This window comes from Melanotaenia boesemani, chromosome 14 (genome assembly GCF_017639745.1).
Source record: "Melanotaenia boesemani isolate fMelBoe1 chromosome 14, fMelBoe1.pri, whole genome shotgun sequence".
NCBI classification, from domain to species: Eukaryota; Metazoa; Chordata; class Actinopteri; order Atheriniformes; family Melanotaeniidae; genus Melanotaenia; species Melanotaenia boesemani.
Genome location: NC_055695.1, coordinates 17,839,331 through 17,858,306, shown reverse-complemented (window position 1 = coordinate 17,858,306; position 18,976 = coordinate 17,839,331). Strand labels below are relative to the sequence as shown.

General features: G+C 38.6%; 1 protein-coding gene across 1 annotated transcript in view; it reads right to left on the bottom strand.

The window, feature by feature from the left end:
• Nucleotides 1–18,976, bottom strand: part of LOC121653011 (cadherin-2-like) — a 65,286-nt gene that overhangs the window by 5,202 nt on the left and 41,108 nt on the right. The window contains exons 6-14 of the mRNA XM_042006189.1: nucleotides 16,625–16,769; nucleotides 16,345–16,517; nucleotides 14,887–15,024; nucleotides 14,325–14,510; nucleotides 13,585–13,838; nucleotides 12,285–12,427; nucleotides 9,522–9,755; nucleotides 6,888–7,121; nucleotides 3,033–3,172 (exon numbers count right to left, since the gene is read on the bottom strand). Coding sequence (XP_041862123.1) covers nucleotides 3,033–3,172; nucleotides 6,888–7,121; nucleotides 9,522–9,755; nucleotides 12,285–12,427; nucleotides 13,585–13,838; nucleotides 14,325–14,510; nucleotides 14,887–15,024; nucleotides 16,345–16,517; nucleotides 16,625–16,769 — 1,647 coding nt within the window. The remainder of the gene's footprint in view (nucleotides 1–3,032; nucleotides 3,173–6,887; nucleotides 7,122–9,521; nucleotides 9,756–12,284; nucleotides 12,428–13,584; nucleotides 13,839–14,324; nucleotides 14,511–14,886; nucleotides 15,025–16,344; nucleotides 16,518–16,624; nucleotides 16,770–18,976) is intronic.

Below are 18,976 nucleotides of genomic sequence, written 5' to 3'. Positions count from 1 at the left end.
ATTATATATACAGTATATATATATATACACACAGCTCTAATGTGAAATCTTCTGTGATCAAGCTGAGCTCCTCTAACATAACATCCACCATTTTTCCATGATTATTTATCCTTAGAGAGTGAGAAACTAACCTCTACTATGTCTGATTAGCTTCAATCTTGAGACCAGAGGGGATGGTGTGTCATAGCCTCTGATCTATTGCTGTTGAATGGTGGTGTCGGAGTCACTCCAGCATCCACTTGAAAAGCAGTTTGTGCTTTCAGGTCTCTAGAGAAATTGACTCAAGCAGCCCTTTTAGGACAATAGCAGCAAGCTGTGGACTTGGGCTTTGTTCACTGTAACAGCCAACCAATAGAATTTTTTTTGCTGAAGAGTGAATAAGAGTCCTGCAATAAGCTGGAAGGCAAGAAGGAAATGCTGTTCACTGCTTGGGTTTCTATACTTCAAAAGACTGACATCCAGGTTAATCCTGTATTTAGTATTCCTGGGAAATTTGAGTGTGGTTGCAGATCAGAGATAGATAGCTTAAAATGGGCTGATTTACAAACAGAGGAGCAACCAGCTGATTTCAGTAATGACTTAAGCAGTTAGCCAGGAGCAGCACAAGTTAGGCTAACAGTCACTAATAAGCAGACTTCTAGATGATCAGGTATCTGTCATTTAGAACCCTGACACAGCTGGTTTGTTTACAAGTACTTTCGGTCCACCTTTTAAAATAGTCACTTACACATATTGGCAATTTAATGTCATCTGTCCCCTTAAATGCAAATCCAATTTTTAAATAATTTTCTGTATGTTTTTGGGTCTTTCTCATTTGTACTTATTCTCATCAGCTGCAGATGCTGCCTTTCCACTTGGATTTTCAGAAGTTTTTGAATTGGAAAGTATCTCTCTTGTGATTGTGGAGCTTTTTTGGTAAAGTTACTTAACTTTCCACTTATAACACTGTCCATGCAGTTGGCATTATAATATACTATATAATATACTAGTCTCAGTAGTTGGCTGTTTTGGAGAAGACCTGCAGTGTTAGCCAGGAAAATATTCATCTAAATGAGCAAGATTCACTTTTTTTTTTTTGTTTTTTTTTTGTCTTTATTCTTTATTTGACAAAGTTATCTTCTTTTTAAATACTATATCTTGTATCCATGTTTCTGGGACCTTAGTCAGCTGGTGACTGAATAGGCTCTTTGTCAATTACAGATACCTGACAGAGCCAACATATAACATGTGGCCTTGTGATAGTAACAGCAGCAATAGGGATGGGTCCTCTACTTTCTGTGCAGGAGGCTTGAAGTGATGAGTCTAGTTAATTTTGACCTGTAAGCAAAGTGGTCCCCATCTTGAGAAAACTCCTGTGTACCACTGAATGTGTGCATTTCTGACAGAAAGATAACATATTCTGCCTTCATTTATCCATTTACTACAATATTTTGGGTTCATCTTAATGTGTAGGATGTGTGGGAAAAAATAAATGGAAAAAATATATTTAAAAAACTGTCTAGTCAACATAAAAATTAAGCACCCCCCTGCAGTACATCTTCTGACCTGCTAGGGGTGACAGACCCTCTGTTGAAGACCTTTGGTCTAGAGTCCAAAAAACGGACAAACAGTGGCTTTTTAGGACGACTTTGCATGAGAACTTCCTCCATTTTTGTAGCAACATGGCAAACATAACATTAGAGGCTAACAGCATGCATCAGTTCAAGTCGCAACCAGATGCCCCCCCCAGTTGGTGGCAGTAATACGCCACTTTAAAGTTGTTTGCACCCGCCCAACATACTCGAAACACTAATACAGCCTTTCTTCAAAAGCTCCCGGCATCTCTACAGTTGATGTCTAATCGTCTTCTTTTTCTTCCTGATCTTCCATTTCTTGTCTGGTTTGTTCCTTTCTCTGGCTGCATGTCAGCTCTACTGCTCAAATCTGCCCCCACAGTTTCTGGTGGTTTTGCTCTGTTTGCTGCATCAAGCGACATATCTGCAAGCCCCCCAATAACGGACAAAATTACATGCATTAACGACGCAGCAGATAGTCGTAAACGTCCGTCCATCAGGTGTATCCGACTTCTGCGTCGAGCAAAAATGGGCCTTTAGCCTGCAGATGAGGATGTGTCTGCAGAGAAATACACAACCACACACTTCTAGAGGAATGTACAAACTCTGAAAGAAGAGAGAAATCTGTTGTCTCTCTCCTAGGACTGCGAGAAAAGAATCATGTAATTATTTTTCTCGCAACTTCTTGTCATTGTCTGGGCAGAACATTTTTTCATGCAGTCTGACAACTACTGTGTGATTGGTCAGAAATGCAGAAATGTGAAAAGTTGTTTGCTTTAATTACATAACTTAATTACAGTCAATTCAATTAAATTTGATCATGACTGCACTGAGACAGAAAGATTAATTTATTCAGGAATATTCTTCATGTTTTTTTTTTTTACCGAGCAGAATAAGACTTTGTTGACTATGTATGTAATGCAATATGTAATTTAAAAATATGAGTTATTACAGTAACTGATAGTATCTACAGGCTACCCGGTCTAAGTAGTGCAGAAGAAGCTCACGTGCATATATGCAGAGGACAGAACTGACCATGTCATGACAGTTTATATTTATATAATTTCTTGGCCATACAGACTTTAACTTGGCTGCTGCTGTGAAAAGCTAAATATTCTCTCAGCCTCATTGGTTGGGCAAATAAGAGTTAATGTTCCCCCAGTAGAAGTGCAAAGCAGCTTATGTGCTTGGCATAAGCAGAGAAGTTGTTTGGAGAGACACATGAAATTGTTCTCCAACAGAGAGCAATTGATCCTGTTTCGAGCTCCTCTTTTGTCATATATTTAATCTTAGCTGGAGGACAGATGATTGAAAACTGCAGAGAAACAGAATGTGTGTGTGCTTGTGTGTAATGCATCCTGTGTGCTGTAACTGAGAATGTGTGTTTCAGTGTTTGACATTGAGGGGAGCGTGAGGGGCACGTCAAACAGAACCTTCAAATTAAAAAAAAATGTATTAGGTGGTTATACATGTGCGTACCTGATCTTCTTCTCCTCCTCCCTCCTCATCATATTTGAGGATGTTGTCTCGGACGTCGTCCTCTGGGTCGATCAGAAGCTGCTTGGCCTGACGCTCCTTATCCCTTCTTTTCATCCACATCACAATCAGCAGCACCAGCACTGCAGGACAAATGCGACAAAACATCAGAGACAAATCGATCTTTACCGAACATCAGTCAGCCTCCTAAGTGGAATTCAGGGACCACCCAGCAGTTCATGAGATAACTGAGAATGCACAAGTGTGTTATCATTGATGCAAGATTTGCATCCCAGCTGCACCATGCAGACAGTCGCAGTTTAATACTAAACAACAGCTGAAATCAGAGCATATGGAATGGAAGCAGGTTTTCAAAAGAATGATAGAAACTGGTGGTCCTTGTCTCATCTGATCGTATTTATCTGGGAGCATTTGTGAGACAGAAGAGCTCTGTACTCGTGTATGAACCTGCACAGTTTTACCTGCAGGAGACAAAATGCATTGGGGTGCTGACTGAAATTCAAAAAGAGAACAATTAAGTAGACCCAGTCTGAAAAATAGCTCAATAACAAATGCTAAAATTTCTCAGTGAAACCATCAGGGTTGTGCTGTAGCAGTTTCTTGGTTTATAATGTGATCATTTTGGGCCTTGAAGCGTATCTTTTACCTTCAGGTGAAGTGGTGGCAATGTTTTCTATCAACCAGCAGCTGCAGCAGCTCATTAAGCGTGCAAGCTTTTTCTTTATCTGCTGAATAATTTACATATTTAGACTTGTGCAAGTATTTGAGAAATAATAATTAAATGGTAATATCACATTATTTTTCTATACTTCATTTAAAAAAAAAAAATCATTTTAGGCATTTTTTACAAAACCAGAAGGTTCAGCTATTAAATAGCTGTTTTATGTTATATTGATATTTTATTCATTCATTTGTTTATTTATTTTACAAAACAACAAAAGCTGAATAAGCACCCTTCAGGTGTGCTGCTTACATAACTTTTATCAAGAGTTGTATCTTTCACTAGTCTAGATTAGTTAGGTTTACAGTGTTTAAAACTACAAATTGGTCAAGAACAGCATATAATTGGATTAGTCAGTGCACAAAATGAAAATTAGAAGAATAAAAATTGAATTATATTTGGTGAAAACATTTTACAGGCCTGCAGGTTGCGAGATAAGAGGCTATTCTTTCATCCCCACAGCCTGATGCCGTCATACCACATTTGACTGTAAGGCCTTCATTAAATGATGCTCAGTGCCTGGTCTTCCTCATATGGTGATTTTTTTTTGTCTTGGTTTGAGAGTCATCCAGTTGCTTAGAAACAAATTCAAGTGTTGGTTGTGACATGCCTTTTATGAATGTGAGCTGTCTTGGGAGAAAAAAAAGAAAAATAACTTTTTTTTCTGCTATTTATTCTGGTCACTCATAGCATTATGACCCTGATGAGTGAGCATTGCTGCTCATCTTGTTCTGCAAGGAAAATCTGGATCCTGGCATTCTCAAGGGTGCGGCCCACCTAAACATTTCTGTAGGCCAGTCACCAATGATTGAGGATTATTTAAAGCTCCTCTGTGCCTCTGACTTAGTGGCTGTTACTTCTCCTCCCTTCCTTAGAAGAAAGGATACTACTTATTCTGTGGTATTAGGGAGAACAGTGCACAGAGGCGCATGGCAGTGCATAACAGTCTTTCCTCAGCATCTCGTCTTATCAGGGTGGGAAATGGATCCAGCAACCCACCCACTCGAGGAAGTAATCTGTCAGTGGGAAAGCAGGGAAATGGCTGAATGGAGAGAGGATTGGCCAACATGCCCCCATATAAAGAGCCGGCAGTCCTCACACAGTTCACTGTGCACGCCAAAAGAAGCCCAGTAAACAAGTAAATAAGTAAAGTAAGCAAATCATACTGTATAAAATGACTTTTCCAGTCCAACTATTTCTTCTCTGTCATGCTGGTGGAAAACAAACATTGAGCATAAGCCTATTTAGGTTAATTTCATTTACTTGATGTTGATGCTTAAACTGATAAGAGTCTAGATCAGAATGCTGAACCCCTGTTCTCATTCACTCTCCCAGTCGACATGCATAAAACAGTCTGCAGTTGGTCTTCATAGACTTTACATGAACATCTTGATCCACCTGTGCACCAAGCTGTTTAGGTGGTTTCAATCATCTGCTTAACTAATGTCTAGGGCTGATTAATATAACCTGATATCAATATCACGATTAATTGAGGATGTTACCTCGATTAAAAGTAGTTAGCATTTATTTTAATATTGTTTAATGTTTAGTCCTCACAGTTAACAGAAAGTTTTAGTTGCCAATATTTTTATAATAGAAGAGCAGTTTTCTCTTTAAACAGCAACAATTAAAATATTTCTTAATATATATAAAATACAATATTTATGACAAAGAAAGATGAAATTTTCAGGATTTACTAACTAAAAGGTAAAAAAATCAGTAGGATGAATTTAAAGCTGTGAAGTTGCTTCCTTCTAAACACAGAAGAAACCATTTCTGATTAATTTCAGCCATCAGGTGAACAGACAGAAAGCAGGATTAGAGTCTCACAGCTTCTAGATGGTGAGAGTAGAAAGTAGAAAGTCCAGGATCTCAGCTAACAGCACAGTAAAACCAAACACAGTTGCAAACACAGTTAAGACAATAAACAAAAGATCGGGTACACAAAGTCCCAAAAAATATATCAACACAAATATGGCTCCCCGTGTCCACCTGACAAACGACTCCTCTACTGAAAGCACACGTCTCACAGACTCCAAACCTGTAAGTTTCATCTCATTATAACCAAGATTCACTGAACCAGAGACAAAAGAAAAGGCCCAATTTATGCTTCACGTTTGTAAAACATAGTCACAAAACACATCTAACATTTGCTGTCTAGCATCAAAACTTATATCTATCAGGATAAAACCGCATTTAGTTAAAAAAAAAAATACAAACTACATTTCTCATTGTCCTTTGGGAGCAGTTTTTCTGCCCCTGGGTTTACATGGGTTTTAATGGACAGATAAATGTCAGTTCTTTTTCTTCTTTTTTGAGTGCCAGACAGAAAACATCTCTTCATTTTAAAAACCCGCTCTCTCCTGACTACATCAGACGCACCCCTGCAGCAGGACCCAACATGGAGGAAGAGACAATGGACTGCAAGCCTCTAAAACTTTAAGGGATAATTTAAATAATTCACATGCGCAAGATTACATCGATTATTGGTTCTGAATGTCGGTTTAGATTAATTTTCAATTAATCGCCCTACTCATGTTTCATTTCTTTGAATAGTAATCACAGATTTACACACCTACAGAATACTGACTGAGCAACAATGACGGAGCATCAGGATTAGTGTGGTGCTGTGGAGATTACACCTTTATAAAACGGCATTTAATGATCACAGGTCACAGGTTGGTCTTTCTAAACAAACATCTCTACATTGTATAAACAATATGTTATGCCATAAAATGCCTGACTGGTCAGTTCCTGCACCAGTAGTTATTCTTCAGAACATTTGATACCTTCTGTTATTTAAATAACTTTGCTGCATGTTCCTGTTTGACATAAACAGTCACATGAGTCACAGTGTTTACAAGAGTCTGCTGTAAACAAACATCAGACACAACAGAAATTGCAGATTATTCTGGTAGAATTCACAACTCTTGATTTTTTTCAGAGAAGTCATTTCTTTGTTTACTTTTTTGACCATTGGAGCTGATCCTGATAACTCACTCTGGCTGCACAGCCCACGTTACATCAGCCAGATCAACCAGAGTTAAGTTATCATACATAAGGGTTCAGCCCTAACACAGTGTGCTTGTTCATGTGTGTGTGAGAGAGAAACCCACCTAACAGTATGATGATGCAGATGAGGATGGCAATGATGGCTCCGGTGCCCAGTCCAGCTGCAATGGTTCTGTCCATGTTCACACAGTCTCCGTGGTGGTTACACTGACAGACCTTGACCCTCAGGAAGGACGTGTTAGACATGGGCAGGTTGCCAGAGTCAGTGATGATGACAGGAACCTCATAGATACCACTGGCCAGGGAGCCAATCTTTAGTCGAAGCTGGGCTTCTACACCTGGAGTTTGAATAGATGAAGAAAAAAACGTTAGCTGATATGAGAAACTAATAGATTGGTAAGCATGGAGTGATTGAAAATGTTTGGGACCGTTTGCAGACTGAAAAGTGGTCTCCTTCTTAGGAGCTGCATGAAGGACAGATGTGCAATCACAGAAGTGGGTCTTAATTTGATGTTTGATTTGTTTTTCAGAGGGATTGAAACCTTGGATCATAAACCAAATGAGATAAATGCCCAACTAGTTTCACTTTTTGGTTTTGTGGAACATTAATGGGCACAGCATCTAGATGCTTTACAGTGTTTAAACCAAATAAACAAGAACAAACTGAATGCAGCACAATGAAAAAAAAGAGGGAAGAGGGACAGGATTAAAATGTGGAAATAATAGTTATCTAGGCTGCCTAAAACACACCACAAAAAAAAGAATAATAATACAAACGTACCACAGTACTAGATGATACATAAAGAAAAATAGGATAATTATGATATGTAAAAGTATCACTATCTTAATAATATTGACACATCCAATTAGGGACAGAGGGAGGAGTTTCCATTTCTCTGCCATGCTTGTCTATTTGGTTCAAATAGCTGATACTGAACATGAGTTTTGGATTCCTTAGGATTGTGATGCCAAGATAGACAACGTCATCTGTGGTAATGTTAAATGGTAGGTTGGCAAGGAAAGCTGGGTCATTGTCGTTGGACAGGGGCATGAATGCACTTTTTTCCAAATTGATGGTGAAACCTGAGAGTTGGCCAAATTTGCCTCTCATCGCCAACAGGAAGGGGGCTGACGTTTTTATATCTGATAAAGTCAGTACCACATGGTATGCCCTGCGTATGGGCGTATAGTACTGCCATTTGTTTTTATCCCACTCATCTATGGGTTAGTTCTAAATGCAATGGCCAGGGGCTTGAGTGCAAGAGCAAAGAGGGGGAAAGGCAACAACCTTGCCTTCTGCCCTGATACAGCAAGAACGGATCTGTAAAGATTGGTCAGAACATAGGATTTTGGGGAGGCATATAGCATCTGGATCAGAGCCATAATCCTCCTTTGGTCAAATGCTTGCTAGGCATCGAGAGAAAGATAGCTGCTGAATTCAGTGTATCATTAATCATTAATATACATTACATTTGACAGCCGGCGTTCGAGAATGTGAATCTTTTTGGGACAAAACCTGACTGCTCAGAGTGGATGAGTGCACCGATATGTTTACTGAGTCGATTGGTCAAAACTTTTGCAATGATTTTCTGATGCGCTGTTTAATAGGCCTAAAGGGCGGTAAGAATCAACATTAGTTACATCCCTGTCTTTGTTCAGAAGAAGACAGATATGTGCATCATACACAATTTTGGTAAATTGTGTATCACAGAACAATTTACCATCTGGAGCAGAAGTGGGGCGACTACATCTACTTGAGCTCTGTAGATTTTTATTCCAAACCCATCTGGGCCACATGCCTTACCACTTGGAAAAGAGGTGATGGCAGACTTGACTTCATCAAGTTTGAAGTCAGAGTCCAGGACCTCCCTGGTGGCCTTGCTAAGTGATGGAATATCAAGAGAATTAAGAAAAGTGTTGAACTGTGAGTCGCTGTGGATTGAACGGTGTATAACTGACTATAAAAACAAAAAAACGATCATCAATAAGCTTAGAGTCGGTTAGCAGCTGACCAGTGGATGAGAGAACCTTAATGAAGCCCCTGATTTTACCGGACTTATCTGTTTGATGACGTGTTGAATGAGATAAAGGTTATATATCTTTTACAGTGCATGCCAGAAGATGGTTTCCTGAGGGAATAAATTTATCAATAAAACATCATTTTCTATATATCAGTCAAAAATGTTGATTTCTTTTGTTCAATTTAAAAATAAAAACAAGGGATATACAAACATCTGGGCCAAGAGCTCTGATAGTAAGCTATTTTCACATCATTATCTTCTCAGTTATAAACGCCATGGAGAAATGGCAGACAAATGGAACCATTGAAGCCATTGTAGTCTGAAACCAAGAACACTTTCCAAGAAACTGTTTGTAGTAGAAAGATCCAGAAGGAGATTTAGCTGATTTTGCACACCTTTTTAAAGCAGCTGAAACTTAAGAAGTTGAAGTGGAAATAACAACAAAATAAAACTGTAACACTAGAATGGTATAATGGGAATTTTTTTCTAAGTAATAGTGATATGCTCTTTTTTAATTGTAGCCACTAAAAATAACTGCAGCTGTGGATCATGACGGTGTGTAATGGTGGATTGGTTTGAAAATCAGAACTGAGAAATTGTTCTGATTATCTGGTATTAAGTGGCTCATGGAGCATATTAGGATGCCAAATACTTTAGAAGAAACCAGCCATCATACCATCTTCAACTTGAAGGAACACATGCTCATGTCATACTAACCATTGAGGCGATATAGGGTCCAGTTTCGACGTACGTCTGACGGGCGATTGGCTAGCTCGAAAGCAAAGGGTCCTCCATTGGGGGTCAGATCAGAATCGATAGCTGTGATGTTGATGCCACTGGGATCCGGCTTCTCACACATCTCCACTTCAGGAGGGGAAACTTGAGGGGCATTGTCATTTATGTCCAGCAGGTACATCTGGAGGGTGCCTGTCCCGCTGGCAGGAGGAATGCCTGGACACCAGTCATGAAAAATTAACAAATTAGTGTTTGATTTTTTATTTTAAAATTTATTTAAGTAAGATGCCATCGTTAGGCTTTGGTAGGCTCCAAACTGGGGTGAACTAGTCAGGGTTGCCTAAAATATCATTCTGTCCACTAAAGTACCCCAAATAAAAATGGAAACTTAGTTTTACCATTTGATCATGTTCATAAAGAAAGACTAACAGCCAAAAGACTGAACAGCAAACATGAGGGAAATTTGACCAGGAGTTTAAAAAATATTTTTCCATGCATGAAGGTGCTGAGAAGCAAAAGATACCAGACATCGATGCTACACAAACAAAACTGTCAGGGATTTTAAAAATTCTTTATGTGTCATGTGTTACTGGATAAAAAAGTACTCACAAGGTGTTATTTAGAAAATATGTTATATATAAAAATTAAATTTACCCTTACCTCAAACAAGTTTAGAACAATAGTTCAGACAAACATTATACTGTGTATTTTTACTACATCATTTCTGCACTGGACAGTAACACAGTCCTCAACACCACCTGGACCATCTGCAGTTTATGTTTAGAGACAAAGAAAACAGCTGTGTATTGCAACATTTTCTCTTTTCAAAGCTCCTTCAGAGCAGCTTTTAGCTCAGCTTGTCTATCAGGATTTGTTTCTGATTCTCCAAACTGAGAGTGTTCTGTTTACTGCAGCTAAAACACCAAACCCACTTCAAAGAAAAATAGATATCCCTTCAAGGACAGGGCTGATGATTTTCATTTTTCTTTTTATCATCAATCCCTTTGAAAAGTCTGAAATCAACTAAATCAGTCATATTTACAATCGAGAGCAGAGTGTAAAAACAGTTAACTTGATTTATTTTGTTATGAAGTAGGGAAGTACAAAGTACTCTCTGTTTTTTATTTCATACCATCTTTTTAAAATCATGAGCATCATGAGCTTCAAGTTGTCTCAGTTATGGAGACATCATAGCCTCAAACCCAGAGCTTTGTAATTTGGCTATAAACTAATTTAAAAAAAATTGTGTGTCTGACAAATGACCTCGTCGCCATCAATAGAAATAGCTGTTTTTGTCAATTTTCACCATTTTTTGTGCTCATTATATTCCACATCTAGAAAAAAATAGCTAAAAATTGTACATAATGAATTTTCAGTTTTTTAAATAGTAAACAAATAAAAAAGATTGTCTTTAAGTTAATTAAGAATTTAAACTAAAAGTTTTGTGAAAGAGAAATGCAGGATTCCTAAACTGGGACAAAACCCCTACCTCTAAAACAGGCTGATTCTATAAACCAGGTTTGTATTGTCAGAAGACAAAATCATCAACAAAATTCTGAATGAAGCAAATGTGGAAAAATCAGAAATGTAGATACTGAAAGAAAACAGCATGCATGCCTACTAAACATGATATGAGAACCAGCAGTAACGTGGGTGCTTCACTGAATGTTGGAAATTCATGAATGCATAATGGCAAATAAAAACCCAGCAAATACCATATTAAGAGGTGACCAAAGCATAGAGTGACTACTGAAACCCTGCAGACATATGCGCTTTGAGCTTTTGCACAAGTTTTGTTGTGAGTGCGTGAGAGAAAAGGACAGGGAATTTGCTAGGATGGTCAGCTAGCAGGAAGTGCAGAACACAGCGAGCTCTCTGTACAGACGGGTGGGATGGACGGAGCTGCTGCTGAATGGCATTCTTTTTCAACAATTTTCCACTGCGAACAGAGATTCCTCTTTCTAAAGGCTATAAAGCAGGGTTGTGGTCTGAAAAAAAGAGAACGACTTTGGGAAAAATGCACGAAATAGATAGGAAAACATCTGATTTACAAATCAATGACAGGACTGTGCCCAGAAGGATGTCAGTGTAATCTTACAATAATTTAAGTCAAATTAAATAAGGAAGAAACATGCTACCACCACAAAACAAGATGGAACATGATCTTTTCATCAGTTTTATGACTGCTTGCTGCTGCTCGACTTTGGAGTCTTTGCAGAAAATCTTGATCCTCCTGTTTTGGAAAGTGCAGCCTATTGCAACATGTTCTATAGTTTCCCAGCTATACATGATATCCTGTAACATCAACATGATATTTCTGTGCGCTTGGTGCTTTATAGCAGCTTCAGAGAAGCATGGAGCTTGTTTACTGAAGAAAATAGGATATATAGTCCAGAAGAGCTAAAGTCATTCTATCTGCGGCAGATGGCTTAATTCACCAGAGTCATACAACTGTGATGTTTTCAGTTTATTTACTAACTACAGTAAATTAAAGACAACGTATTGAATTAATTAATATATATGATCTGATGCAAAATGTGAAAAAGCCTTACTGGTTGTTACTGTAACGGAGCCACAACAGCTAAAAATAAGCTTATAGATCCATGTGCTGCTGCTGCTGCACATATCTACCCTGCAGACGTCGACTATGACACCAACTCCATGCTGAAATCAGCAGCAGTGAACGTAGAATACCTCCATATGTGGGGGTTACTGCAGGACAACAGCAAGGCCCACATGTCTCACCGTCATCAGAAGCCATGAACGTGACATTGTAGAGGTTGTTCTTGATATATGGAGACTCTCGGTCAAGGATCGCCACGGTGGAAATCCGTCCGTTAACTGGGTCAATCTCCAGCCAGTTGGCAGGGTCATACAACTTGGAGTACCTGGGTTTACAGAGAGAGAGCTGTCATGAGAAGCCACCACACAGAACCTTCTTTATCTGCTTCCTGGATGAAAGCCAAGCAGCCACTGAGGAGCTGATTGGTTCCAATCCTATTTACTTCCACTGAAACTGACTCTGCTTAGACTATAAAATTAAATACAAATATATTTTTAGTTAAATATATGTAAACAATTAACGTAATTGAGATTAAAAATAATTGTAACCTGCTGATGAAATGTATTAATCTTGTTCAAACAGCTGCAGAGATCAGGTGGCACAGATTCAACCTGCAGGCCATAAACGCACCACAAAAGAATAAGGAATATTGCCAATTTAGTAACTGTTTCTAAAAGGATAAATAGTCCAAAAACGCTTCTCTGCATGTAAAAATTTGTTTAAGAGAAGCAGCACCTATAGAACAGAAAGAAAATCATAAAGCAGAATGCCCTGCTGGCCGACTGTAGTGCACAAAACACTCGTTATGTGTTTGAACACGAATGTGCATGCACTCGCATGTTTTCATGAACACAGTAAGCATCCACCATTGGCTGTTGCTAGGTTACAAAGATTTCAGCACCACATTTAGAAACTAATAGTGGGATGTAAAAGAAAGAAGGATGGGGACAAAAAGCAGCAGTCCTGCAGGCTCTCTTGCTTGGCATTGTTGTTGAGCTGTCAGCTTCGTGTAGCAAGAAAACACAAAACACATTTTCTTCCAGACCAGATGTTCATAAGAATATTTTAGCCATATTTACTGCTTTAACGTGAAAATAAGGATGTAACAACCATCGTGTTGCTATTCTGTTAATTTCATAAAAACAAAAGGACATGAGGATATATTGTATCTTCCATATAATACGTTTGTTTAACAAGAATAGAATAAAAAGAAAACTTCCATTTTTGCAGAAAAACACTATTTAAAATTTGGTGCTTTTTTTTTTAATCATGAGCCAATAATTAAATAATTTAGATTTTTTTCAAATATAACCCTGTAAAGTCTACATCAATCATAGATTAACTTTTCAATAATTTCTTATCAGCAAATGAAACATACTTGAGTCTGCTGAATAGAAAATATATCAATTATACATTTTTATTCCATATATAGAGACACATATATGTTGTAAATTGAATGAGCTTCCTCTGTGGGTTATTTACCGGACAGACTGTCTCATGGATCGATCTGGGTCCTGAGCAGTGAAGGTGGTAAGCAAAGACCCAGCAGGTAGACCTTCCTCCAGTTTGATGGATTTGGGGTTGGGGCTGAACTCTGGACTCTCATTGATGTCCAGGATTCGTACGGAGACAGTCGCTGTAGACTGACGGGGCAGATGGATGCCACGGGCCAGAGGGACCTCATTCTCTGCCTCCACGGTAAGCATGAAGGAACGGGTCAGCTCAAAATCTATGGGCTGGACAGAGGTCAGGAGGCCAGTTTAAAACAGGATCTACTGGATATCTCGGACATGAAACTTGTCTGAATGTTACACATTTCTAATTTCAACCTCAAAGAAGCTAAACAACAATGTGGATTATTGCTTTAAGGAGAGACTTTCGACATGCCCATGCACGTGAAGAGTTTACACTGCTTATCTATGATAAATCTATAAGAATTCCTGGTCAACTTTTACTGAAATATCAATTAAAAATGCCAGAAAATTCATTTTGAATTCTTAAACATTTTCAGTAAGGATTAACTTTACTTATGTAAATTCCTACTTTCTTTCCCCTTTTTATTTTTCTTTTATATCAAAGCTTTACTGATGTGTGACACTTGCTGAGTGTCTGTCAGCTCTGTATTATGGGAAGAGGGGACAGTTTAATGTTTCCACACTGTAGTTTTGTCAAATCAATCTGATAGTTTCTAGTGAGTTGTACTTGTAAAGATCAAAGCCCACCTTGACAACAGTGAGTAAGCCTTCGTTGGTGGTGGGGTCAGTTGGGATGGAGAAGCGTCCGGAGGGGTCTCCGGCAATGATGCGGTACACAGTGCTCCAGGCCGGCGTGTGGGGCTGGTCCTTGTCTGTCACAGTCAGGTTAGTAACAATCACGTTCACCCTGTTCTCGTGAACCTCCCCAAAGAACTGAAGGAAATAAAAAAACCAACAAAACCAAACAGACTCTTTAAAATTTTGAAACCAATATGTGACTGAGACACTATAAACAAACCTGTGTTTTTATTTTTTTTATAATGTTATCTAAACTGACTTCTCCTCTTGCATGCTACCTTCCACAAACACTCTGTCTCATGGAGCAACCTGTTCAGCTACACTAAGGATGATAAACATACTGGATGTTTCATTGGCTTCTCACCCTCCACCATCTGCCAGCTGTCTATAAAAGCTCTGAAAGCTTCAGCATAATTTAAAATACCAGTACCTCAATCCTGTTGGCTGATTTAAAGCCTGTACATTTCCTCTTTTTGTGTGTAAGTGTGTGTGTAAGTGTGTGTGTGTGTACCGTTTCTGTGGTGAATTCAGGGGGATTGTCATTGACATCAGTGATCCTGATGACAGTGGTGGCAGTGTTGGAAAGGCCATATGTTGGATTTCCCTCCATGTCAGTAGCCTGGATGATCAGGGTGTACTGTGTGACTTTCTGGAACCAGACAAAAAACAAACACTGTCAACAACCATCTCATTATTTGTTAATATTAATAATAAAAGTAAATATGGTAACAGAAATAGCTAACCATGTGGCAACAGACTTGACTGCCTTTCTTCCACCAGGGGAGAAATGACATCATTTTTTGGACAAAGGAAACAACTTGGACTTCACTAAACGCATTCAAATGTGTTCTTAACACATTTAGTAAATTTGACATTATTTAGCAGTTTGATATTTAATGCTTTAGGATGTTTTGACTTTCACTGTCATTCATTAAAAAAAAAAAAACAACCAGTTCAGTCTCACTTGAGTTGACAGAAACTGAAAACTTCATTAGCTGGTGAGGTGACATGTTGAGATCCAAAGCTACAGAACCACAGAAAAACTGAAATATCTTGCGTTTGTGATAAATGTGTCATAGTCTGAGCAACTACGACTATGTCAACAATTTTGTCCAGTTGTGTGTAAAGAATGTAAAACACGTTGAATCAAACAAACAACTAAATTGAGAACAGTAAGAACACGTTTTCATTGTACTGACTCAGCTTCACGCTTCTTGACTCAACTCCTCTCCACTTTGTTTTCCACTCATCAGATTAGGAGATAAATGTGAAACTGTGGCAACTTCATGCAAGAAGCCCTGAATTATTCTAGAGACATTCCAGAGGGTTGGCATGTGAGAACATGAATGTTCTCAACTTTCATTCTGAAGTTCTTGTAGAGATTTTTGCAGCTGTGTCCAGAGTAAAATCTATGGAAAATGATGAATGTGGTAATATGCAAATGTAACAGTTAATCTACTAAAGTATTTACTGCAGGTGATCGAGTGTGTGTGCTAGCAGAAGTTCTTGCTACATACTCTTTTCTGCTTAAATGCATTTTGCTTTCATCTAATTGATACGTTCAAATGTGGTATTGATATCAACATGAAAACAGTTATTAAAGAACTCCATCCATCATTCTCCATGTGATGTAAACAAAAGCCAACTTTTCCACAGAGTACTTTTTGCCTCCTATAAAAAGAGACAGATAAAAAGAGCTGTAAATAGCAACCTTGCTTCTTTTCATGCTGAATGTCATTTCATGGTCATTATATACTGGCATACAAACTGCATGGCCTTAAAAACAGATGGAGTTCTGCAGGACCCATTGATGTAAGAATGTTACTGGAATAAGCTACGTGCTGATTTTATGCTTGAGGAAACTCTGCAGGCTGGATGCACATTTACTCGCTGAGCGCAGCTGCTTCAGATAGATACAGAAAGATGCTGTGCAAAATATCCACCCAAACACACACACAAACACACACACCTCCCGATCAAGGCCTGCTGCCACAGTGATGATGTCACCAGTTTTGTTGTTAATAGTAAACATGTTGGAAGAGGGGCTCTGGGGATTCTGGGAGAGGATCTTGTATCGCAACATCCCATTGGCTGTTTTTGGATCATCCTTGTCCACTGCTGTCAATGCCATCACAAAGGATCCTGCAGGGAAACACACAGCAAGTCAACACACATATGCATTCGTGTGTGTGTGTGTGTGTGTGTGTGTGTGTGTGTGTGTGTGTGTGTGTGTGAATGTGCATATGTACCAGGTTTGGATCCCTCAGGAACAGAACCATTGAAGATAGTGTGCGTAAACTCTGGTCTGTTGTCATTCTGGTCGATGACATTAATAACGATGTCGATGGGGTTTTCCACTTGATTCCCATTCAGGTCCACAGCATGGGCTCGCAACTTTACACAAAGACACACAGTCATCAAAGATGCTGCAGTAAAATGCTAATAAACTGATTTTAGAAAGGAAGAAATTAATTTAGTCAAATCACAGGTAAACAAAATGTCTGTAGTAATTAGGTTAAACAATCAGGGAAATCAGAGGACTGCACAGATTGTAAAGAAAAGCATGCAAATCCATATTTTCTTTGCGTTTTGTACTAATGCAGAGCTGATCTCTCCTGATTTACAGTTACCAGCTTCTTCAGCCCACATGGCCAAAGTGTTGTTTGTTTTGGAGAAATGAAGACAACAGTTATGAAGAGATTGAGTGTTAAGCTAGCCATTTGCTTTCTGCTCTCCCTGCTGCCTCCCTTTTCATGACCTCATTCACTGAACAGCAGAAGTGCTCTCTCACCAAGAGACTCGACAGCCCACAGCTGAAAATAATGTCATCCAGCAATGCACACAGTGCATCACAGAGTGAAAAAACAAGAAGGACAGACATTTACTGGTGTCCTAAATGTGCCCAACAGCTTGCTGTGTTAGAGCCTGTAGAACCCAGTGATGCATACTCATATAGGTATATGGTTGCCATGTTTGGCCATTGGATGTGTTTGAAGAAGACTTCCAATTCTTGAATTCCAAATGGGAGCAGCTTGCTTGACTAGGTCTTTGCATTCAGCTTTCCAAGAAAAAAGTCACCATCTAGATTTAATTTAGCTCTAAATGAAAAGGCTCTGCAAACAAATGTGCCAAATCAATTATGTGTAACTATATGAATATACTGAATAACCAAGTTTTCTCATCAATATTTTTGTCCAAGATTGTTTTCCACAAAGGCAGGGGCACATGTCAAATCAGGCTCAAAGTGTCAAAGATGCTTCAGGGAGCATGAGATCATTCTCACAAACTGGTTCCACTAGACCTTTAGGGATGTGCTGAAAAAGACTTTACACATCTGACTCTAACATCATTAATGCAAGACTTTCATAGAAAAATGAATGTAGGATAGAAATAAATTCGCTCTGCTCCCCGGCTCTAGAACTCACTCCCATCTGAGCTTTGGAACATTGACTCCCTCCCATCTTTCAAATCTGCACTTAAAACCCATCTGTTTAAACTGGCCTAATCACTATAATTCTTCTGTTTGTTTTATGTTGTTTTAATCTTAATCTAATCTATTCTATTCCTAATCTATTTAATAATCTAATTAAATTATTATTATTATCATTCTTTTTTAACTCTTATGTAATTCCTTTTTTTCTTTGTGTGTAAAGTGACTTTGGGTGTGGAAAGGCGCCAAGAAATAAAATGTATTATTATAATTATTATTATTATTATTATTATTATTAAATGTTATGACACTGCATGAGCTAACTGAAATGATGCCACAGCGAATGGAAGCAAGAATCAAAGTTAAAGGTGGGCCAATGAAACATTAGAAGGTGGCTTTTATTTTTGACCAGGCATTATCTTTGCGCTGTATGACTGGAGTTCATGTGATGTCACATCTGCCTCATTGGTTGTGAGTAGCATAAAGTTGTGTGCAACCTAGCGCATTGTAGACCACAGCGTGTTTAGCGAACATGTTACCGATAGTGGAATGTTTGATTATGGAACGACTGAAATTAGGATACTGATTGAAGTTACTTCAGTGTTCCTTGTGAAGCCATAAAAGAAGGAGAGTGAGCCAAGAATTTTACAAAAAGAAAAAAGCAGCTTGCAAATCTTTCCTTGGGATCAAAAGTAGCTGAGTGAAAGCGTGCCAAGGTTTGCAGTGATCACTGTTAAGGGTCTGAATCACTGTACTTCTATTGGTTAGGGTCCTCCACGATTAGCTTCAGCTATGCTGTGGGTAAATTAAAAGTCAAGAGGTAGTAAAAGTCATAGCAGCTTTCTTTTTTTTCTTGTCGAGCTTGCGGTTGTTAAGGACAAAGAGAACAGCAGCACGAGATGAGCTAATTTTAAATTCAGCTAAAGTTTTTGCTTTATTCAGCAGGGTGTCCCAGAAATCTTTATGATGAAGACCGGGCTCCAAAGAAGAATCTAGGCCATGATAAAGTAAAACAGTTGGTGACAGTGTGAGCTTAATCCTAATACCTTTCACCCATCCAGTCACAAGGAAGTTATAGGCTTTCATTCTGATGGTTTTGAGAAATTAAGGAACTAAATAGATGCATATTTCTCCAATTTAAAGCTTAAATCTCTTGAAATGTATATAGATG